This window comes from Vipera ursinii (genome assembly GCF_947247035.1).
Source record: "Vipera ursinii genome assembly, chromosome: 11".
Lineage (NCBI taxonomy): Eukaryota > Metazoa > Chordata > Lepidosauria > Squamata > Viperidae > Vipera > Vipera ursinii.
The window spans coordinates 16,492,236-16,515,771 of NC_139524.1; the positions used below are offsets into that span (position 1 = coordinate 16,492,236).

The 23,536-nt window shown below is 47.0% G+C and overlaps 2 protein-coding genes across 2 annotated transcripts in view; one reads left to right on the forward strand and one right to left on the reverse strand.

The window, feature by feature from the left end:
• On the reverse strand, positions 1–20,394 carry SLC28A2 (solute carrier family 28 member 2; the record flags this gene model as incomplete). Its single annotated transcript, XM_083371745.1, has 16 exons — positions 1–130; positions 1,720–1,831; positions 2,660–2,758; positions 3,005–3,086; positions 3,563–3,760; positions 4,340–4,508; positions 5,427–5,557; positions 6,463–6,588; positions 7,189–7,269; positions 8,005–8,085; positions 8,659–8,736; positions 9,534–9,647; positions 10,411–10,552; positions 12,117–12,306; positions 13,176–13,276; positions 20,210–20,394. 16 exons carry the CDS (start codon positions 20,392–20,394, stop codon positions 1–3), a joined length of 2,019 nt encoding a protein of 672 aa, XP_083227871.1.
• The window catches only part of SHF (Src homology 2 domain containing F), a 7,753-nt gene continuing 4,599 nt past the window's right edge, over positions 20,383–23,536 (forward strand). The window contains exons 1-3 of the mRNA XM_083371085.1: positions 20,383–20,829; positions 22,237–22,366; positions 22,821–23,051. Of these exons, the coding sequence (XP_083227211.1) occupies positions 20,557–20,829; positions 22,237–22,366; positions 22,821–23,051 (634 nt within the window). The 5' untranslated portion in view covers positions 20,383–20,556. The remainder of the gene's footprint in view (positions 20,830–22,236; positions 22,367–22,820; positions 23,052–23,536) is intronic.

The following is a 23,536-nucleotide window of genomic DNA, read 5'->3' on the forward strand; positions in this document are numbered from 1 at the left end:
TTAAGGTTTGGGACATATGGAGGAGCTATAGTAACCACAGCATTTCTGGAGATAGGTCTGTGTTGTGTTGGAGTTTAGGGTCTCCCAAATGCCACTAAAAGAGAGGGATCCATTGGAACTAGGTAAGGAACTGTGGAAAAGAAGAGATGAGGGGTTAATAGCAATAGCACGTAGACTTGTTGACCACATAGTGCTTTACAGCAGGGGTCCACAATCTCCGGGCCGTGGACCAGCACTGGTCCACAGCCTGCGAGGAACCAGGTCACGCAAATAAGCAAAGCCCCATCAGTGCATGTGTGGGATTCAGGCAGTATGTGAAGCCACCCCTCTTCCAGTCTGCAGAAAAAACCATTCTCCACTGAACTGGTCCCTGGCACCCAAAAAAGTTGATGGTTACTGCTTCACAGCCCTCTCTGAGCAGTTTACAAATGTCGGCACATTGCCCTCAACAATCTGGGTCCTCATTTTACCAACCTCGGAAGGATAGACGGATGAGTCAACCTTGAGCTGGTCAGGATCGAACTCCTGGCAGTGGGCAGAGTTAACCTGCAATACTGCATTCTAACCACTGCGCCTCCACAGCTCTCCACGTTCTCCAAAATATGGTTCACCAGTCTCTAATTTTCCATGGATAATGCTGACATTGAGAATAGGAGAACCCGTCTTGCAGATCATCTCAGTTTTTTTTGTGTTTTTAAAAAAACAACAACAAATGTAATGTGGAAATCTGTTCAGCACTTGATAGATTTGCAATGTTTCTTTGCGGAAATTAAATGACCGGCTGTTAGAGAACCATTCAAGCCACTACAAAGTTGAGTGTTGATTGCTGAGCTGTTGTGTTTTTTTTCCCAAGGCAAAAGGGTGCCATCTCATGGTCATTTAAAAAAACGGATTTTAAGAAAATAGAAGACCACATACACCAGACATGTCAAACACAAGGCCCGGGGGCCAGATCCGGCCCACGAAGTGGTTTCATGTGGCCCGTGAAGCCATCCTGGAAACAGTGAGGGAATGGCCCATACTGCCTTGGCCCTGGCTCAGAGACCCTCCTTCTGCCAGAGACCCTCAGATCTGTCCCACTCCTGCCCAGGCCCCCATAGGCACCCTTGACGCAAACGATGTAGAGCTGGCCACGCCCACCTAGTAGGCCATATGCACTCTAGCCACACCCACCCAGTAGGCCACACCTACCCGGCCCCCTAAAGGCAACCGCAATGCTGAAGCGGCCCTCAATGAAATTGAGTTTGACACCCCTGACATACACGATAGTCAAGGGATTTCTATGGCTGCATTGATGCCAGTATTTCTAGAATACAGTTTTCAAACATGGGATCTCAAGGGATCTTGGAAGCTGTTGATGATGAGTTAGACTCAGCTTTGCAAACCAATGCAGGAATTAGCACATGATACGTGTCCACCATGACAAAAGCTTTTCCTATTGCCCTTGACCCGAAATCCATTCCACATGACAATTAAGGTTAAAAAAAACAGAGAATATCATCCTAGGTGTCTACTAATGCACAGAATCAAGCTATTGAAGAGGCATTGACCCACACGTCACTGGTAATACTTTGTCCTTACCATCTCCTACTCCCTCTTGCTGGTGGAAAGATCAGTGCGCCCTACTCTCTGCAAAGTTGTGTTGAAGCAAAGCAAAAAGAATCAGGTGAAGTTTCTTTCACTGTGTATATCACATGTGCTACACAAAGAAGCACTCACCTGCCAAACAAGTCTTTGCAGCATTCATGCAGAGAGTAACTGGTAGAGTTGATGATGGTATTGCTGAAGAAGTCCAGACAGTCAGGGACATCTCTGGGCACATAGAGGATTCCTGTGGGTGGGAAATTCAGAGCTTGTGGGGAAAGTCGCACCTTTGCTTAAAGAGAAAGGTAGTATGGTGATTCCTGGCCAGCCAGTGGATCTGGCAGCTGAGTCTGAGGAATCAGATGATGATGATGAAGGGCCTGGAGTGTCATTAGAGTCAGAGGAAGGCTCTGAGGAGCTCCAAAACTTACAGTTGGATGAGGATCCTGGCCCCTCTACTCGTGCTCAGGCCGAGACACAGCTGTGCTGGGAGCCTGAGTTGGATTAGTGATGAAGCAAAGTTGGGAGAAATCTAGGATGCACGAAAGCGCCAGCAAGAGAAGCGAGTAGGACAGAGGAATGCAATGGGGTGGCTCCAAAGGCGAAAAAGAAGGCACTAGGAAGCCACACCTTGGCTGAATTATAAAAGGGAAAGTGTGGGAGGTGCTGATTGCCAAAGGCAACCACCGTTCTTGTTGAGGATGGAGTTTCTGTGGACTGTGTTTGCTTGCCTTGGACATTGACTCAGGTCTGTGAGAATCAAAGGGGTTGGTTTCTTTCTTGTGGTTCCTGCCTGTTTCTTGGAAGAGGGGTTTCTCTTTGTGAGCATAACAAGGACTCACGTAGGCTGGGAGAGAACAGGAAGTTGCCAACTTGTGGGTCCAACCCACCAGACTGTATTGTTGCAAAGTGAAATGCGTGCAGGAAAACATGAGCTTGTGCTGGGAGAACATAAGAACCTTATACGGGTATGTCCCTCAAGAAGCAAGAATTATGCTCAACTGGACGGAGCTTTAACTTTAACCCTGTTTCCCCACTATCCTCCCCCAGGGAGGGGAGGTTATTCCCAACCCACCTGCAATGCACGCATTGATTAGGGAGACGGTGGCTCCGGTGATCAAAGCTCGTAGAACAATGCTGGAAAATTCACTCTTGCGTTGTGGTGCCATTGAAGCTTCATGTTAAAAGAAAAGCAGATGGAACTGGGTCACATGAATGTCTATACTTTGGAATTGCTCTTCTCAGGACCAAACCATTTTGGCAACTGAGAATAATCAAGCCCATGGATGGAGAGGTTGGGATGCTTAAGCCATAGAGGACGTAGCTATGGGGCAGTACATTCCTTCCCCGCCACTGGCAGGAAAGACTCCTTTTCTCCCACTATGAAGTCTTCATGTTCCTCACTGGTTTGTTGACTTACACAAGCCACCCAACATGATCCCAATAGAACTCAGGTTGGCAAATCCACACAGAGCAAAGGTTAAAATGGTTTCAGCTCTGGGCTAAGGAGAGAGAGAGAGAGAGAGAGAGAGAGAGAGAGAGAGAGAATGTAATCAGTGTTGTGATAAAGAATAAACCCACCACCCATTCATCCCTCTTCCAGTTGGCATCTTCCAGTTTGCCTTGCTCAGCACTTGCTGCTGGGTATGCAAGCAAGGATGGTCAAAGGCAGTGTTTTTCAGCCTTAAGAACGTTAGGATGGGTGGACTTCAACGCTTAGAATTCCCCAGCCAGCATGGGGAAGTTGCGATCCACACGTCTTAAAGTTGCCAAGGTTGAAACGCATTGGTCTGAGAAGAAAGGTCAGCCAGAACTTTTGTTAACCACATGCCAAACATGCCAAAGTCCATGACTTTGTTTCTGAGATTGCTCCCACCAAATCAAGAAGATTTGGGTAGTAGGGTAGGTGGGCTTGGAGGAGAAAGAGTAGTGCCCACAGGCTTTCGTTTCCATACAGTGTTATGACCAGGGTACTTACCGAAATCCACTGCTTTTGAGAACCATCCCACTCGGGCAGACCTGTCAGGCGATTGTTTTTGTATGTTGACAATTGCTGGTAGGCCACAAATTCATTCAAGAAGAACTTGATTCCCACCATCTCAGCAACCAGGGAAGCATCTTCCCAGCTCACCCCTAACAAGAAGGCTAAAGGCATCAGGACGTAGGAGCAGATCAGCTGAAAGACAGAAGGCAATTCTTCTAAAAGCTTTGTAAGTAAAGTGCTCAACTAACTGATCACGACTGATCTCTTGCCATCTTTTGACACCCAATAAATGCCTGGCACCTGCCATGGTTACCTCTCTACACATCCATTGGCCCTTCTGCTCCTGAGCTCCCTCCCCCTCCCCTTTGCTAAATTCGACAAAGAACTAGTTGAAGTATTAGAGTTGCACAATGCAATCGTTTTTGACCATTAGACACCAGGAGATTGTGAGTGTGGGACACAGTTTTTGCATTCTCTTCTTGTACTGGCTGCTGAAACAAATGATGGTTGAAAACTGGGCCAAGTGCATGCCTTAAATCAGGGTTCATTTGATACTTGCCAATTTCATCGTTACTAGGGAGCACACTCAAATAGCAGTTGGGTGTAGAAACCCAGAACTAGGAGAAGACACAAAGTGGCCTTCTTCTACCAGAGGCGGTTCTGGTCAGGCTGGGGATATCACATCCCGATAATTTAGCTAGACTACTCCTCGTGCCTCTTGATGTTTTCACCATCCTGTCATAATCAACTTGGGTGTTTTGTGGGAGATACCTGGAAGGAGAGTTGGGGCAAGTTGACCATCCCTCCTAACCAACTGAGGGCAGCATTGATGAATGCCAGCACAGCCAGGAAGGCAATGAGGTTGGCTGCAATGTTGGCCACCAGCCCCACAGAGACAGAGGCACCGTTGCCAGCAGCTTCCAGAATATTCTTTTCCTCCCTGCAGGATTGTACAAAGAAAGAAGGAAATGGAGAGATAATCCAGAACCATCCTTCCTTCCTCTCTCCCTCCCTCCTCTCTCCCTCCCTTCCTTTTCCCCTCATCTTCCTCCCTCCCTTTTCTTTCCTCTTTCCTTCCTTCCTTCCTTCCTTCCTTCCTCCTTCCTTCCTTCCTTCCTTCCTCCCTCCCTCCCCCCTTCCTTCCTTCCTTCCTTCCTTCCTTTTCCCTCATCTTCTTCCCTCCCTTCTCTTTCCACCTTCCTTCCTTCCTTCCTTCCTTCCTTCCTTCCTTCCTTCCTTCCTTCCTTCCTTCCTTCCTCCCTCCCTCCCTCCCTCCCTCCTTCCTCCCTCCCTTTCCTTCCTTCCTTTTCCCTCATCTTCCTCCCTCCCTTCTCTTTCCACCTCCCTCCCTCCCTCCCTCCCTTCCTTCTCTCTCCATCTTCCTTTCTTCCCTCCCTTCTGTCTCCATCTTTGTTCCTTTTTTCTTTCCTATCTTCCATCCCTCTCTCTGTTTCCTCCCTCGCTCCTTCCCTCCCTCCTTAAATTTGTTGCCCATATCTTCCTAGACAACTGAGATGCATGCTGAGAAAAGCACGCTGAACAGGGTTAGGGCCAGTCTAATCCCACTCGGAGGCGATGGAGTTTCAAAAGGCAGGCACTGGGACAGAGAGGTCTTGCCAGATGACATTCTTTAATTGATGGGACCTGGACAATGGCCCTCCCGCCTGTCCAGATAAAAACAGTTGGGGAGTTGGAGCCACAACTTCTTCACTTTGTATCTCTCCAATCTCTCCCCCCCCTCCCCAGCTGTGCTTGCCACCTTGGTCTTCTCCTCTCCTTTCTCCACTTTCTCCTTGAAACCTACTTCCCAGATCCTTCCGCAGGCCGTGGGAATCGCGTGGATTTTAGCTGCTCTCACCCGCAGGCAATTTTGATGCCTTCGCGGCTTTGGAATTTGGACGTTTCCACTTCTGGGTAGACAAGTTTGGCCATAGCTAAAGCAGAAGGTGCCGCCATCACTGAAGCTGCGATCAATGCGGAGGCATCAATCTGCAAGAAGAATTACAAATTGCCACTGAAGACTTGGCAAATATGGCGTTCTTTAATCCAAATATGGCGTTCTTTAATCCAAATATGGCGTTCTTTAATCCACCAGTATTAACACTGGCATTTTGTGGATTCTTTCTCTTTCCCAACAGTAATTTAAATGTTTTCCACGCAGTTAAAAAAAACAGTACGATGTAAATAATTATATGCTCAGTCTTCCAATCAGCTTTCTAATCAAAAGGCGATTAGCTTACTGGGAAATACAGAACATTTTGCCCGGGCTTCTACAGTTTATTGGAATATGATACTGATAATACCAAGTCACACATCACGAGATGGCCTTTTACTACAATATTCCCCTCCCCCGATAAAACAACTCAGACCAAAGGCCAGATTATAATTACAATAAAATAAGATTCAGCTTTACACTGAATTGCAGAAATAGTCCAAGCAGATTGCCTTTGTCAAAAAATGGTTTACTCCAGTCCGTGTCTTTTAGATGTTCCTCCAGTTCCCATGTAGCCCAATCAAATCCCTTTTCTAGACAACCTTCATCTGATTAAATGAAATTTACCCCAAGGTCTACACTTAGGAAAGGCCCAAGGAATGTCCCAATACTGTACTCATAGGCCATCAAATATCCTGGTTCAGGAATCATGAATGCATGTGTAATCTGCCATGGATGATTCCATATCATCTGCGCAACAGAAAATGATGCTGTGCAGACTCCGCTGATGATATTTATTTTCTTGTACAGTAAACTCACCCCCACCATCAAAGTTGGCATCAGCCAGAACATAAAACAACTGAAAGAAGTCGTGCCAGATCAGAAGACATGGAGAGACCTGGTCCATAGAATCGCCAAGAGTCAGACACAACTGAATGGACAACATCATCACCAGACTCACCCCAAATGAAATGTATGCGCCCATCACACTACCAGCAATGGTGGCAAAGCCACCTGTCATTACAGCATGGACTTCTGAATGTGTCATGTCCCCCAGGTAGGGGCGGATGAGCAGTGGGGCTTCAGTCTGGAGGACAAAAGATAAAATCCAATAGTAGCGTTTTACCAAGACATCTGTAGTCCCCAGAGATACCTCTCAGAATTCTGTTCCTCAGAAACAAGAAGGACATAGCATGATTTGATGTTTTGCTTAAACAAAATACTCAGTTCTGGGGTATGCAACGAGAAAGAGAGAGTGTCCAGATTTGTGATTGTTTCACATGAAAAAAAGAAAGAGTAATTCATCCGAATGCACGCTTCCCTAGTTTTTGCGCTTCAGAATCAAAAGGTAATCCAAATGTTAGCTAGATCTGAAGTCTGCATTTCTTTAAATGCTGCAATGCATAATAAACTCAAGAAATGTTATATTGAAGGGGGGGAGGAAGGGAAAGATGCGTGTGTTCAGAGAAATGCACTCAAAAGTATGTACCCCCTTTCCCAGCAGTTTTTTTCCAAATCGTACAGGGGAGAAAGAAGGCTATTCTCAAACGCAGAAACACAGTAGCTTTGGAAAATGAAAAGCAGAAAGAAATCAGAATGGAAGTTGGTTCCCTCTCTTGTTCAGAGAAGGGAAAGTTGACTTGACCAAGGACATCCATGGAGGAAGTCAAGAACACTTACCACTTACCATCCCCACAAATATATTCCCCACCACACTCAGGGATTCAGTGGCTGCTGTGCCCATTGTGATTTGCAGGAGCCAGGACAACTGTTAGAAGAAAAGGTTGGAGAGTGTGAGTTGGAGGACACTGGCAGCCTATGGGTCATTGTTCAGAATATCCTAGATTTAATCTCTTGCTGATTCATTTGCCAATCTGGCAGCAATGACACATCCTTAGCTATGGGGCCATAGCTCAGCAGCAAGCATATGCTTTGCCTCCCAGCAAACCTTACATCCAAAGTCTGATCCATCTCGGTAGGATTGAGGGATTTGAAATCCTGAAGAGCTCCTTCCAGAAGGTCAGTCTCTAGACAATGACCTAGATGGAGCAGTGGGGTCTGACTTGGAATGAAGTCCACAGACAGCACAGATGTCACAGTCAATAGAATTAACCCTTCTGCCTGTGTTGCCCCCATCTTGTGGTGCTCTCCACTCATCCACAAAGATTCCTTGATGCATTTTGAGATAGCATCTTCCATGTTTTTCTCCCTTCTTCAATCTCTGATACCCTTGTTGCCTCAGCAAAGTCACACTTTTGTTTTGCACTGCCTACTTCATCACAACAGCATCACACACCCCTTCCTTGTAAACTATCATGTTGTGTCCCTTGCATTAGCACTTCCCAGTAGTGGAAGAAGTAATATTACTCTCTTTGGTTTCCTTATAATGTATCTTGACCTGTCCAGGTGCCTTATGAGCAGATGTATGTCATGATCAATATGCTGTTTACCTCCATTAGGGAAATTATAAGCTGACTTCTGAAATCCTAAAACTCAGCCTTACCTTCAGGATGATAAACTGCATGACTCCCAGGTAGTAGAGGATGGACATCACACAGCTGAAGAAGACAACAATGGGCAAAGCCTGGAGACAGATCAGAACAGTGTGCATTTTTAAAACAGGGCATCTGCCGCTCTCCAGATGTTGCTAAATGACAGCTCCTGTCAACCCTAGCCAATAAGTTTAAAAAGGTGAAGGTGAAGGTTCCCCCGCACAGGTGTGCTAGTTGTTTCCGACTCTAGGGGGTGGTGCTCATCTCCGTTTCAAAGCCAAAGAGGCAGCGCTTGTCCGAGGACGTCTCCGTGGTCATGTGGCTGGCATGACTAGACGCCAAAGGCGCACGGAACGCTGTTACCTTCCCACCGTAGTGGTCCCTATTTTTCTACTTGCATTTTTACATGCTTTCGAACTGCCAGGTTGGCAGAAGCTGGGACGAGTAACAAGTGCTCACTCTGTTACGCGGCACTCGGGATTCGACCCGCCAAACTGCTGACCTTCTTATTGACAAGCTCAGCGTCCTAACCCACTGAGCCACCGCATCCCTAGCCAATAAGATTAATAATGACTAATTGGACGTAAGGATCACAGCCCTCTGTTGTAGTGCTTGTATACAGGTCATATGGCTTGAAGAGGAAGAATATATTTATCTAAATTCACCTGAAAGGCAAAACTTTCTTGGATCAGTTTCTCCCCAAAGACAAAGCTGGATCCAGCGGTGGTATAGTTAAGGAATATCTGAAAGGGAAAAAATATTAGAAGGAACATTCCAAAATAGAGTCAGGTTCGTTTTTTTAAAAAAAAATTACGGCACACCTATGATTCAACATGAAGGATCCCTAATAATTTGAGCAGCTTTTTGATCTACAGAAGCTTAAAGTCAAATTCAGTGATAATTACGATAATCACCCAAAGCCGTTATCCCTGTTGCTCAAGAACCTATCTACGTCTTCTCCTTCCTCACTAGATCTTGTCATCATAAGTTGGGCATTGTCTTGTTCCAGTTGATTTGGCTAATGGTTCAAATGGGACCTTTCTGAACTGAAGCCACTGGACATGAGACTTGAAAGGTGGGATTTTGTCCCTGAGGAACATGGGATATAACATCTTCAAACACTACTGTCAAGGTTGAATTGCTAAGATGCTTGCTAACCTCTGTTGCTACTCAACTTGCCATACAAATGGGGTGGTGGTGCTGGTGAGGGAGAGCCTAGGGAAGAAACAGAAGTTTCAAGAAGCCGTCCATGGACCATGAGACCTAAGGTCACGAAAGCAGGTGTCTGACAGAGAAATAGACCTTTCCCATAACAAACCAAAGGGATGTAATTGGACAGGTTGAACACCTGGTGGGCGGGTGGTTATGAAAAGCTATTGTTAACTAATTAGATTTTTGCGTGGGAAAACTAGAGTTGATTTTGCTTCTTCAGTGCCAGAATGTGTATTCAATAAAGATGATCTCTTATGGCACCTCAAGACTGCAGAGTTTCTTCAATATCGAGTACGCCAGCCAGACGTTGACAACTACTATACCATACCTGAATCTGATTGCCCAGCCATTGGAAAGCTTGAAATCCAGGTTCAGTTCGGATAATGAAGATTCCAAGGACAAACTGTAGACCGAGGCCCCAGAAAACAGCCCTCCAGGATACCTGCAATCCAGGACATTTTGTGAACATCTAGACCCATGAGAGACAGCAGGTTTGCACACTGGAGAGATGGAAGCCTTGGGGTTCAGCCTCGTTGATCTTTACAACTTGGTAGCCAAATTCCCAATGGTGCTTTTCCAAAAGGCAACTGGGCTTTGTTTTTCCTTGAAGACCTTTCGTTTCTCATCCAAGAAGCTTCTTGGACTCGTGTCAGAACTGAAGAAGCTTCTTGGATGAGAAGCGAAAGGTCTTCAAGGAAAAACAAAGTCCAGTTGCCTTTTGGAAAAGCACCCTTGGGACAACCATGAGCTGGATGACTAAGGATCTCCATGGACATTCAGTAGCCAAAGAGGCCAACAATTGGAAAAAAATCATGCAGTGCTCAGCATCACCTTAACTCAGACTCTCCTAAGGCTGCAGATTGAACCAAGTTCCAGAGGAACGGTTGGGTGTCGTCAATGCACAAATGACTTCTACCTAAGCCAGGGGTAGGGAACCTTGGCTCTTTTATGACTTGTGGATTCCAACTCCCAGAATTCCTGAGTCAGCATTGCTGGTTCAGGAATTCTGGGCATTGAAGTCCACAAGTCACAAAAGAGCCAAGGTTCCCTACCCCTGACCTAAGCCAACATCGTTTATAGACTGCTCTGAAAAGTGAGAGTGGAGGTAGAGTGGAGGGGGGGGGAAGCAGCAGCAAAAGACAGCCTGTTATACTGAATCTTGGTTAGATTGAAGATGGTAAGCTAAAGAAAACCACGGTCCTTACAGCCATGTGATGCTTGGAGAAGAGAAATAACAAGAACACCAGAACGCAGAAACCTCCCAATGAGACCAGTTGCTCTTTCCTTTGGGACACATCCAGAACCAACCATGTGATCAAAGCAATCAGAAGAACGGCACACAAAACCCTAGAGAATTACAGAGGAGGCACATTAATAGGTACTTGATTAAACATTCGTCCGTGATAAACCGTTTATTAAATATACATTCAAGATAAACCTGTGAGGGGGAAAAAAAGGGGTGGGGGAACAAAAGATAATAGTTTGGGATATAAGAAAAGTCCTTCTTTACTGGGGCATCAGGCTTGCAATACTTAATTTATCCCATCTTATTTTCCAGAATATTGATATTTATATTCTGGACTAGAAGAATATTTATATTTTACTTACCTGGCTGAGGATCCTAGGGCACAATCCATTTTTTAGCCTTTTTTTGGTCCACTGTATTCTGTTTACGTTCCATCACTTGGGTTATTTCTTTCACTGTATCGCATTGCACGGTTTTGTATTCTCTTTATTCCTCCATGACCATAGATTCATAGACTGAAAAATCACCTTTAAGGTCGCCTAATCTAACCACCAACTCAACACTCTTAAAAAATGACAATCTAATATCTAAAAGAGCAGAGTGGAGACTGATTCTCCATGGCTTCTTGCAAAATATGAGCCAGCCGTGTGCTGCAGCTGCCAAAAAAGCCAACACAGTGCTAGGCTGCATTAACAGAGGGATAGAATCAAGATCACGTGAAGTACTAATACCACTTTACAATGCCTTGGTAAGGGCACACCTGGAATACTGCATCCAGTTTTGGTCACCACGATGTAAAAAAGATGTCGAGACTCTAGAAAGAGTACAGAGAAGAGCAACAAAGATGATTGGGGGACTGGAGGCTAAAACATATAGGGAACGGTTGCTGGAATTGGGTATGTGTAGTTTAATGAAGAGAAGGGTGAGGGGTGACATGATAGCAGTGTTACAATATCTCAGGGGCTGCCCCAAAGAAGAGGGAGTCAAGCTATTCTCCAAAGCGCCTTATGAAGGCAGAACAAGAAGCAATGGATGGAAACTCATCAAGGAGAGAAGCAACCCGGAACTAAGGAGAAACTTCCTGACCATTAAAACAACTAACCAGTGGAACAACCTGCCTCCAGAAGTGGTGAATGCTCCGACACTGGAAGTTTTTAAGAAGAGACTGGACAGCCATTTGTCCGAAATGGTATAGGGCTTCCTGCCTGAGCGGGGGGTTGGACTAGATGACTTCCAAGGTCCCTTCCAACTTTACTACTATTACTACTACTACTACTAACCAGTGGAACAACCTGCCTCCAGAAGTGGTGAATGCTCCGACACTGGAAGTTTTTAAGAAGAGACTGGATAGCCATTCGCCTGAAATGGTATAAGGTTTCCTGCCTGAGCAGGGGGTTGGACTAGATGACCTCCAAGGTCCCTTCCAACTACTACTACTACTACTTCTTCTTCTTCTTCTTCTTCTTCTTCTTCTTCTTCTTCTTCTTATTATTATTATTATTATTATTATTATTATTATTATTATTATTATCATCATCATCATCATCATCATCACCATCATTATTATTATTATTATTATTATTATTATTATTATTATTATTATTATTATTATTATTAAAAGCCCCTGACCTTAAAACTGACCTGTCCAGCAGATCAGCCCCTTACCATTTCAGCCATGGCCAGGCCTTCTGACAGCATTTCCTGCAAGAGCTGAACATCTGGATAATCTTGGCTCCCAAATATTTTTTGACTATACTATAAGCTAGGAAAGCCAGGGCCAGGCTTGTTAGAATGATCAGCGCCAAGGCTCGTTGGTAGTCCAGATAACAAGCAGCAATGAAGTAGGCCAGGTAGCCTAAAATGAGAATAGCAATAGCAATCAGCACTTATATACCGCTTCACCCTGCTTTATAGCCCTCTCTAGGCAGTTTACAGAGTCAGCCTATTGCCCCTCAACAATCTGGGTCCTCATTTTACCGACCTCGGAAGGATGGAAGGCTGAGTCCACCTTGAGCCGGTTAGGATCGAACTCCTGGCAGTGGGCAGAGTTTGCCTACAATGCTGCATTCTAACCACTGTGCCACCAGATAGATAGATAGATAGATAGATAGATAGATAGATAGATAGATAGATAGATAGAGCAATAACAATAGCCCTTAGACTTACTGTATATACTGGTTCACACTGCTTTACAACTCTCTCTAGGTGGTTTACAGAGTCAGCCTCTTGCTCCCAACAATCTGGGTCCTCATTTTATCGACCTCAGAAGGATGGAAGGCTGTCAGGATCAAACTCCTGGCTGTGGGCAGAGTTAGCCTGCAATACTCTACTTTAACCACTGTGCCAACAAGGCTGAAGGCATTGAACCTCAAAACATCAAAGTATTGGACAGCCCAGGGTGTCAAGTCATCAGAAACCACCACAACTAGGGTTCAGCTGGTCCATACTGTTCATTTAGACCGATGCCATTCTCAAAGGTCTGGGGCAGAAGTTCCAGCACCAGCTGGAATACAGGTAGTCCTCTATTTATAGCATTCATTTAGTGACCATTCAAAAGTACACCGCCACTGGAAAAAATAGTGACTTACAAGTGATCCTTGCACTTGCCTCTTCACGGTCATGTCATCCAAATTCAGGCGTCTGGCAACTGACATGTGTTTTTAACAGTTGCAGCTTCCTGGGGTCACGGGATCACCACTGGCAACCTGAGAGTAACAGACTTACCTGCACATAAGATGGCTAAAAAGACCTTGTGTAATAATTTGCGATGAGTCTTGCAAAAACTCTTTGCTTTAGAGAAAGGCTGAGCCACATTCTTGAACCTGCTGAAAGGCCAGTCAAGAAAACCAACATTACAGAACATCTGGAAGGGATCTTATACGTAATTTTGTTGAGCCCCATTTTAGGTATTTATGATGATTAGATTAGATTGCCTGCATGTTTCAGTGACTGTGTTCTGCAAGCTGAATCTGTTTGACTTGTTTAGATCTTGATGAGACAGGTAGCTAAAGATCCCATCACCAGTGAATGCCATCTATATCAGCCCTTACCAGCAATGTCCCTACTGTGTAATTACAAGGGTCTCCAAACTTGGCAAGCCAGGAATTCTGTGAGTTGAAGTCCACAAGTCCACAAGTTGCCAAGTTTGAAGACCCCTGGTGTTAATAGCTTAACCTCCAAAGATCTGGTTCAACCCATCATTGTAACATATTTGGAGAGCCATTAAGCATGGCTTTCCCAAAAGGCCTTTAAGGATGAGTAAAATCAGGGTCTTTCCATATGGAACCACATCAGCTTGATTAATTCCATTACTTCATTCTTCTTTTTTATATCTCACTACATTAGTACAATAAACTGCTCAGAGTTTCTGGAAATGGAGCAGCATATAATCGATAGTAATAATAACAGACAATATCCAATTGTTCTTTCCTCCTTGCAAGAGTTGGGATGAAAAGACAAACTAGGATCTCAGATTAAGGCTGCCCTCAAGTGTTTACAGAGGATTACACAAAACAGCAGTTCTAAGAAGGGAAAAATCTGGGGATCTTATAATATTAAACAACAATTGACTTTCCCAGCTGAAACAACATCCCCACATTTCCTTGGCCATCCATATTTAGTACCTCCCAAAATGACTCTTCTGCACAGGGTTTTCTTCCCAAATCTCAAGAGATGGTGCTTCCTTTCCATTTGCCTCTGATTCCTGACAAAAAACACAGACACGATTACCATCTTTGAGAAAAGGGCAAAGGACAAAGCTAAGGAGAGGGAGGAAAACTTACTGTATCCTCAAATCCTGGGTTTGCCAAGCCCGTATCACCGTTTTTAGCTGAAACCTTGACTTTGTCCATTGTCTTGTGGTTCTGAAGCTGTTATCTCCACCTTGGTGTGTTCTGGAAGGAAAAGGTCCACTGTCAGCTTGGCAAGTTGCACCCCGGAGCATCTTCCTGTTGTCAGAGCAGCCACAGTCACACCCCTGTTCTTCCCAACCTCCCTCCCCCAAGCACTTCAATCTTATAATCCTAGTTCCAGGTAGAGTGCGTCTGTCAATGGGCCACAGAGATCTGCAGGGGACACAAAGCTGATGAGTTAATCAATTACTTGACACTCACTATTTCAACCGAGCGTATAGGATGTCAAATTGGTTGGGCCTTTGCTATCACCAAAGTGCAGGTCTTATGCTCAACCAACAAGATGCACTGTGATTTCTTCTACGGGGTTTCCTTTCACATCTGCAGATAGCAGCAGATCACAAACGAACCACCACCACCGTTTTGCTCTCTGGATCCTTCCTCTAGGAGAACCCTTTGTCTCTCAATCCCTCTTCTAATTCTCTTCCCAATGTTGACAGTAACTCTACCCATATCCATTGTCACTACCTGATCAATAATTCACAGCAAAATCAATCTCTGCCCAACTTACCCTCAGAACGAAGAAGAAGCCTTTTTCTTACCACTTAAATCTTAAAAGACCAGATCATAAATCAGTAATCAATTAACTGCATAGTCCAAAGACCTGGAGATAGAATTAATTAGCCCATAAAAGCCCTACTCCTCCCCATTCTCCCACGCCTGCGAGTTTCCTTGTGTTGCAGCATTTCGATATTTCTACCTACCTGTTTCCAGGAAGAACTTCATTTTTTTTTCCTCCTGGGAACTGAGAAGAAAGATCCCAATCCGGTCAAAGTCAAAATCCATTCTCCAACAACGACAAGGAAGGGGCGGTGAGGATTTAGTAGATTGCACAAAAAAGATCTCCCGGAGGGCTTGCTGGAGACTTGTTAGTCCTCCTGAGGACCACAGATTTTTGATGTCCTTCAGATAGACAGCAAAGGGACCCTACTCCTTAAAGAAAGAGCAGGTAGAAATGGAGAAGACTATTCTAGAGCAAAATGCCAATGATACATTCAAGCTAGGGCAGTGATGGCGAACCGATGGCACGCGTGCCAGAGGTGGCACTCAGAGCCCTCTCTCTGGGCACACCTGCTGCCACCACTGCCAGCTCACGCAGGTCCATTAGGCCGCCACTGGCACCCGGAGCAGCAGCCCCACCCAGCACAACAGAGGCGAAGCAGCTGGCTAGCAAGCTCGAACAGAGGTGGTAGAGCATGCCCCCATGCGCTTGCTGGCCTCTGTGTGCAGGGGCTGAAGGCATCAGGCAGAAGCTGCCCCTGCCTCACCTTGCTCTGCAGCAATGGCACCCCTGCCCTACCCCCTGCCTCTCCCCACAGGACAAGCCTCCTGCCCACCGCCCCACCCACCAGAACCTCCCCTGGATCTTCCCCAATCCTGCCCAGCCTCCACAGGCATCCCCTCCACGAGCAACATCAAGGTGGCCACACCCACCCCAGCCAAGCCCACTCAGTCTGACGTGACTCCTGCAGCCAGGCCCATCCAATGTCCCCCCCCCCCCGAGGGCACCACAATGCTGATGCAGCCCTGGCACTTTGTGATAAATAAGTGGGTTTGGGGTTGCGGTTTGGGCACTCGGTCTCTAGAAGGTTCGCCATCACTGAGCTAGGGGTCAAGAGCAGAGAAGGGCTAGAATGGGTTTCAACATTTTAGCTCTCTCTAGCTTCTTCAAGTCATATTTTAGGCAGAGCCTTCAGTGTAATGCAAAAAAATCATCTCGATCTTTTCCTTTCAAGATCTCCCGGGGTATGCAGGAGCAATTAAAGGAAAAGAAAAGTTCATTCAGTGCTGGAAAAATGGAAAGCATGAAAAAATAATAATAACCCTGCTTTGATTTTATTCAGCAGAAGAAGGAATAGAAGTAGACTTTATCAGGCTTTCGAGATCCTCTTATTATAACCTACAACAATAAAGTGGAATTCCGGTAGTTCTTGCAATGCCTGGATCGCCTTAAAAACAAACAAACTGAAAACCCTGTAGCCCTAATTTTAGACCGTGTGCTCAGCAGGACAGCTGCGTGCCCTATTGTACTCCTGGCAGTGTAAAACATGCTGATGGTTCATCAACAACCTTGGTGTTGCTCTGATGATAGTTACACATTAAACAGTGCAACTCTCGGATAGCTTGAAAATAACCAGAAGGGCAAATAAACTCGCCTGCGGTGGATTAAAGGCCAGGAAAGCTCAGGATGAATCTTCAACAATGGGCAATTCATTCACAAACTTTTTTTTGGGGGGGGGGAGCTCTTCTGAGACTAGGTTGAAATTGCCATACCTCCAGATGAAGCATGCACGTACAGTAAGCCCGGAGGAGAGAAGTCTAGTCTACAAGATCCCTTCAAGAGACAGATAACAAAGGGGGACAGTTAAGAAGGAACTAAGTCATTAGGGAAACAAAGAAAAATGTCACCGGAACAGAAGTGAACAGAATAATTGTTGGAAAGGAACTTGGAGGTCTTCTAGTCCACCCCCCACCCCCGCTCAAGCCTAAGTCACTATACCCTTTCAGACAAATGACTGTCCAATCTCTTCTTTAAAACCTCCAATGTTGGAGCACCCAGAAGTGGATTGTATTAAGTGGATTTAATATAAATAAAGTTTCTGTTTCTATTCTATTCTATTCTATTCTATTCTATTCTATTCTATTCTATTCTATTCTATTCTATTCTATTCTATTCTATTCTATTTTGTAATTCTATTCTATTCTATTCTGTTCATTCTCTTTCTATTCTATTTTATTCTGTTGTATAATTCTATTCTATTCTATTCTATTCTATTCTTTCTCTATTCTATTCTATTCTTTCTCTATTCTATTCTATTTTATTCTATTTTGTAATTCTATTCTATTTTGTAATTCTATTCTATTTTGTAATTCTATTCTATTCTGTTCATTCTCTTTCTATTCTATTTTATTCTGTTTTGTAATTCTATTCTATTCTATTCTATTCTATTCTATTCTATTCTATTCTATTCTATTCTATTCTATTCTATTCTATTCTATTCTATTCTATTCTATTCTATTCTATTCTTCTATGACGAGTCATACTTTTATTAGTATTCATACCTAATATTTGTCAGGCTTGTTCTGGGAGGCTGTGGCATGACAAATGAACACCAGATCCTATGAATGAACAAAAATTGCACGTCGGCTTGCAAAACTATTACTTGGTTCTAGCTATTAGCATCAAAGGGCATTCAAGAAGATGATCAGGACCAACACGAACACGTAATCAGAAGCAGAAGAATGACCTTTACACTTTGAGATATTCACTCAAGCAGAATGCAATGCAGAAAAACATCCTTGGGGAATTTGATTTGCACATTGTAGATTCCAACTGCATAACTATCAACTTTGGACAGTGGAGATAAGATCTCTGAAGTATAAACCCAGCAGTTCCACTAGGGTTGATTTTACGTGCCATGATTGTCTGGTAGACTTTACGCTTGGGTGCCACCCAGTTACAAGGTTTCTTAGTCAATCTCACAACTCAGCCTTATACATTTCCTTCACAGCAGTACAGGTAATTCTCAACTTACGACCACTTCAAATCCAATCTCCTGCCCAAGCAGGAGACCCTAGCAGTATATCATTCTGGACAAGTGGTTGTCTAATCTCGTCCTAAAAGCCTCCAGTGATGGAGCAGCCACAACTTCTGGAGGCAAGCCTTTCCACTAGTTAATTGTTCTCTCACTGTTTGGAAATCTCTCCTTACTTCTAGGTTGCTTCTCTCCTTGATTAGTTTCCATCCATTGCTTCTTGTCCAGCCTTCAGGTGCTTTGGAGGATAGTTGACCCTGTCTCCTTTGTGGCAGCCAAATGCAAAGCTAGGCAGGCAAAATCCTGAAGGATGCAGAGGGAAAAAAAATATCATTATAGGGATGGAAAGATGGAAAGCCTCCATAAGCAGTGCTTCGGGACTCTGCGCTCCTGTCTAAAAGCCATTGCCAGCCTCTGCAAGTCCTTTAAAGGCTAGTTAGTTCCTTCCATCCTGTTCTTCAGCCTATTCACCAAAGGGGGCGCTGTGCGAGACAGGCACGAATCCCCACTCGAAGACGCCATGACGTCAGGGAATGTAGAAATGAAGGAGGTGGTTGCCGAGCTCTTTCCCCAGCGCCTGGGTGGCTCGCCGTGATCGTATAGTGGTTAGTACTCTGCGTTGTGGCCGCAGCAACCTCGGTTCGAATCCGAGTCACGGCAATGGGTGCGGGCTTTTTTTTTTTTACTTTTTTTCTTTTGTCTTTTTCCGCTTTCTAAATTCGCATTTCCGACATTTAACGACAAGCAAGCTCCCCTGTGCTTTTAAGAATTATTCGGAAGTAATGGAAAAGCGAAGGGCTCCTGCAAAATTCAAGTCACCAGAGTCGAGAGATGGAAAGCGGGCTCGGCGGTCCAAGCTGGAATCCGGTTCTAGATTCGGAGTGAATGTGCTTCTGAATGTGCATTTTGGGTGCATTTGCAGGAGGTGTCGTTGTAAGCTTGCTGGGGCACCCTAGGCTGCATTTTCGTTTTTGTTGCCCAGGAGGTGTGCATTTTGCTGCTTTTAAGATTATTTCACCCATTTAAGGCCAATGAACTCTTAGAATGCTTATAATTAAAAGATGTTGGTTTAATTGTGTAGTATACCCTAGGGAGATGACCAAGGGGGTGGGGGGTAAGAAAAACCGAGCGGGGTTTTTAATCACGCGAATTCATTGTGCCCCACTGCGGGGAAACCTACTTCCTGAAACAGGCTGCGTTCACACGTTGCACCAAGCCCTGAGCCGACTGCAATTGGCTGAGTTCCTACAACACGCCAAACTGTTATCAATGAAAATTAAGCAACCGCCAAGGACCGAGTTCCCCGGCCTAACGTCACTTATGAAAAAAGGCGCGCAGGTTTTACTCAAAGCACGTTTTGAGTGAACACGCGTGTCTTTTTTCATAAGTGACGTCTGCTCAGGGCTCCCAGTTCGGAGTGTAGTGCCCGAATTGAAGTAGGACACGTGATCAACAGGCCTGTTTAAACAAAGGGCTATCCGATCACGCCTTGGCAAGCCTAAAATATTTTTTCGGAATACACAGAATAAACAAAGAGGGGGATCGTAGAGGTCTTCTAGTCCACCCCCATCCCCCAAGCAGGAGACCCTATACTATTCCGGATAAATCAGGTAGACTCTATCTGCCTGTGGATTTGGCTTCAACGTGCCTCCAGGGGCCATAAATGAGCCCAAACACGTCTCCGTCTCTCTCTCTCTCGCTCGCTCACACGTTACTCCAAACGCACCCTTAAAGAGAACGAAGTGCATTGAGTTCATTACTGTATTGCAGGGGTCTTCAAACTTGGCCCTTTTATGACTTGTGGACTTCAACTCCCAGAATTCCTCAGCCAGGAATTCTGGGAGTTGAAGTCCACAAGTCATAAAAGGGCCAAGTTTGAAGACCCTTGCTGTATTGTATTTAGGGGTCGCCTTGCCCTAGATCAGCGTTTCCCAACCTCAGGAACTTGAAGATGCGTGGACTTCAACTCCCAGAATTCCCCAGCCAGCAGAGCTGGCTGGGGAATTCTGGGAGTTGAAGTCCACGCATCTTCAAGTTCCTAAGGTTGGGAAACGCTGCCCTAGATAGCTCAGGCCGACCAGTCCAGCGAGATGGGACACCTGCTTGGGACTCAAACCTCCATCAGCCACTGCCGATGGCCGGCCCCCACGGCACTGCAACGCCTGCAACATCTGGCGGGGCGCCGGGTCTCGCCACGCGCGCTTTCTTCTTCCGCGCGCCCTTGCCTTGAGCAGAGGCTGAGCGCGGGGAGGGGAGGGGGGGCCCGAGAAGACCCCCGAAGTTGCGAACTACATCTCCCGTCATCCCTCACCGAGAGCCGCCCGCCCGGGGCTGCCGGGCCTTGTAGTCCTTGTAGGTAAAAGGCGGAAGATGCGGCTTTAAAGACGGCGCCGGCCGCTTCGAGCAGACCATCCAGGCCGGGCAAAGAGCGGGGAGGGGTCCTCGGGTAGGAGGGCTGGGTGGGGGGGCTCCTGCCCGGCCGACCCCAGGACGCATCGGCGGGGAAGGCGAGCCGGAGCAGCGCGCACCGTTTGGCGGCCGGGGCTCCGCGGCGGAGCGATGGAGCCCGGGCTGGGGATGGAGGCGCCGGCTGGCTAGACCCGCGCCGCGCCGCTCCGCTCGGGCCGGGGCTGGTGGTCGGCGGGGAAGGGGGTCCGCATGATGGCGCGCTGGCTCCGCGACCGCCTTCTCTTCCGCAGCGCCAAGCCGGCGCCCCCGCAGCCGGACTACGCGGCGGCGGCTCCCGAGCAGCCGGACTTGCTGGCCGCCTACCGCCTGCAGCGCCAGCGCGACTTCGAGGATCCCTACCGCGGCGGAGGCTCCGCGACGCCCCCCGCCTACCCCCGCCGCTGCCGATCGCCCCGCCGCCGGCTCGTCCGGGTGGAAGGAGCCCCCGGGCTGGGGGAACCGCCGGACCAGAAGGAGAACCAGGTCTCGCGGCCGGGGGAGGGAGGGAGGGGGACGTGGGGGGACTGGGGAGGGAAGGAGGACTGGAGATCCCCCCCCGCCGTGCGCTTCCCCTGCCCTGTGTGTGTGTGTGTGTGTGTGTGTGTCTAGGGGAAACCGGGGTAACGTGGGGAAGGGGCTTTTCTCCCGCGGAGGCGACAGAACCGCCTTGGTTCTTTGGGGTGGGCTGCCCCGGGACGCCCCAGCTTTGAGGGCGTCTGCGTCCCGTTTGGGACTCAAACCTCCGTGGGCCACTGCTGAAGGCGAGGGGTCGACGGAGTTGGTCGTCGGAAAGCATCTGGGAGGGCTCTCTGCCGTGTATTTTAGGTTTCCCCTCCCCCCCCGTGTTGGGGTTGAAAGGATGGTAAGTGGGCAAGGGGATTGCGTGTGTAAGGTGTGTTCGTTTGCTGTGTGTAGACTGGAATCCATGCATGGGTAGCGTCTTTTAGGGCGCCTCGGGAAAGCAAAATAAATGGGGGCATTGCTCAGTGAGACAAGTTAGGGAAAAAGAAGGTGGGAAAAATAACCCCCCAATTAAGACAGGGGTTTTAGCTATTTTGTTTGCATTTTGGAAAAGCCAAAAGCTCCTTCTGCATCCCGCCATGGGAGCTGTATTTATATGCTTTAGTGGTGGGCCTTTTATCCAAAAACAATAAAATCCCTGGCCTTGGGTGCTAAATCTTTCTTGAAACACCCGTGCTGGGTTCACACCCCCTGCTTGCAGCAGCTCGAAGTGATGAGCTGGCGCTTCACGTTCACACAACATGCACTTCTTGTTCACACAATGTGCACAGACAACCTGGAGTTGCAACCTTCTTTTAGCGTTTTTTGTAGATCTTTTTGGTTTGGTAGATTTTAAGGATCCTGTGTACAGGCCTTGCTTTTGAATGTACAAGCAGAAACAGGTGCTCCCTTACTGTAGATTCTGCTTCCATTTTAGCAATAAATGAAAATATCTCTCCTTGGGTTGCCGATGAATGAAAAGGGTGGACAAGTGACTTTGCTTCTCGCTTAACTCTCAAAATCCTCCAGCACGGCCGGGGCAAAATAAATCGAATTGGACCTTCGGAGTTAAGGACATGGGTGCATCTTGGCTTGGCGGGGGTGGGTGGGTGTCCTTCTTCCTTGCCCCCTACACAAATTTGCTATTCTCCTGCTACTGCTAGATCCATTAAAGCAGGGGTCTCCAACCCCCGGTCCATGGACCGGTAACGGGCTGTGGCATGCCGACAACCGGTCCGCACAAACAAGCAAAGCCCCATCTGCGGGATGCAGGCAGCACACAAAACCACACGCTCTCCGGTCCGCGGAAAAACCTCTCTCCACAGAACCGGTCCCTGGTGCCCCCAAAGGTTGGGGTCCTCTGCATTAAAGGGTCCTTTCCTTTTGTAGATAACCCTTCTGCAGGAGTACTCAGATCCATTCGACGCGAGGGAAGAAACTCACAGTCAAGTGCAGGAGCAGCAGAGGGATAAAAATGAAGGCTACATGGAACCGTTTGAAGCTCAGAAACTGCTGGCTGGTAAGGGAAGCGTTCAACGGATAGGAGAGGATATATTGGTATTGGTAGCTCAGGGTTGAACTGTGGGGTCCTTGGTGCTCTCGGAGCTCGGTAGCTTGCTTGCAGGCGTTTCGTGACCCTGCTTGGTAAAGGAGGACTGTGGGGTCCTTAGTGTGTCCTTGCAGAGATTTCATGACCCAGGTAGGTAATATTATCAGCGGACAGATGCTGTTACCTAGTTGAGTAATGAAAAATCTGTAAGAAAACAATCAAGCTCAGAGACCACCAAGGACCCCACAGTCCTAGTCCTCTTCCTCCTTCCTCTTCTCCTTCTTCTTTTTTTCCTCCTCCTCCTCCTCCTCCTCCTCCTCCTCCTCCTCCTCCTCCTCCTCCTCCTCCTCCTCCGAATGTTCTTCCAAGGTGAGAGTTGGTGTTGTGCTGCATGTACAACCCTCTTTTCCTCTTTGCGACCTAGAGATTCAGAAGGATGGGTCCAAGGAGGGACTGGCCACTCAGAAGCCTCTCCACCTGTATGACACGCCTTACGAAGCCGCTGAGAATGAAGCGGCTCCAGAGGTCCAGCCTTCTTCCCAGCCTGCTGTCTCCTGTCGCTATTCGTGGTTGCCAGAAGAGGATGAGAGGCCTCCAGAGGAGTATGACCAACCGTGGGAGTGGAAGAAAGAGCGGATCTCCAGAGTCTTCGCTGGTGAGCCTGGATAAGATGCTCCACCATTAGTTTGTGCCCTGAAGACCCGGGAGAAGGATAGATGCCAAGTCCCTTCTCCCCCTCTTTCTTCTCCTCTGTTCCTCTTTCTCTTCTTCCTCCTCCTCCTCCTCTTCCTCCTCCTCGTCCCCCTTGTCCCCTCCCTCCCTCTCATGAGGCAGATCAGAGCAGGAATACCCCAATGGAGGTCAAACCCCTTCCATCAATTTGTTCATGCCCTCCTTAAGCCCTCTTCCCCCCACCCCCTTTGCAAGATAATTGCCCGCAGTCTACAGAATCCGCAGCTGATTCTCTCCACCTTTCTTTCCCATCATCTTGAGTGGGAGAAGCCCTGAGAACTGGACTCAACCCGGTCTTCTCCCACCCATGGTCACTAGGCTACCTACCCCGGGTGATCTCCTCCTGCTCTCTGAACATCTTCAGCCAGCCAGCCCCCCCCCCCGCCCCCTCCTCAAATTTTTCTCTTC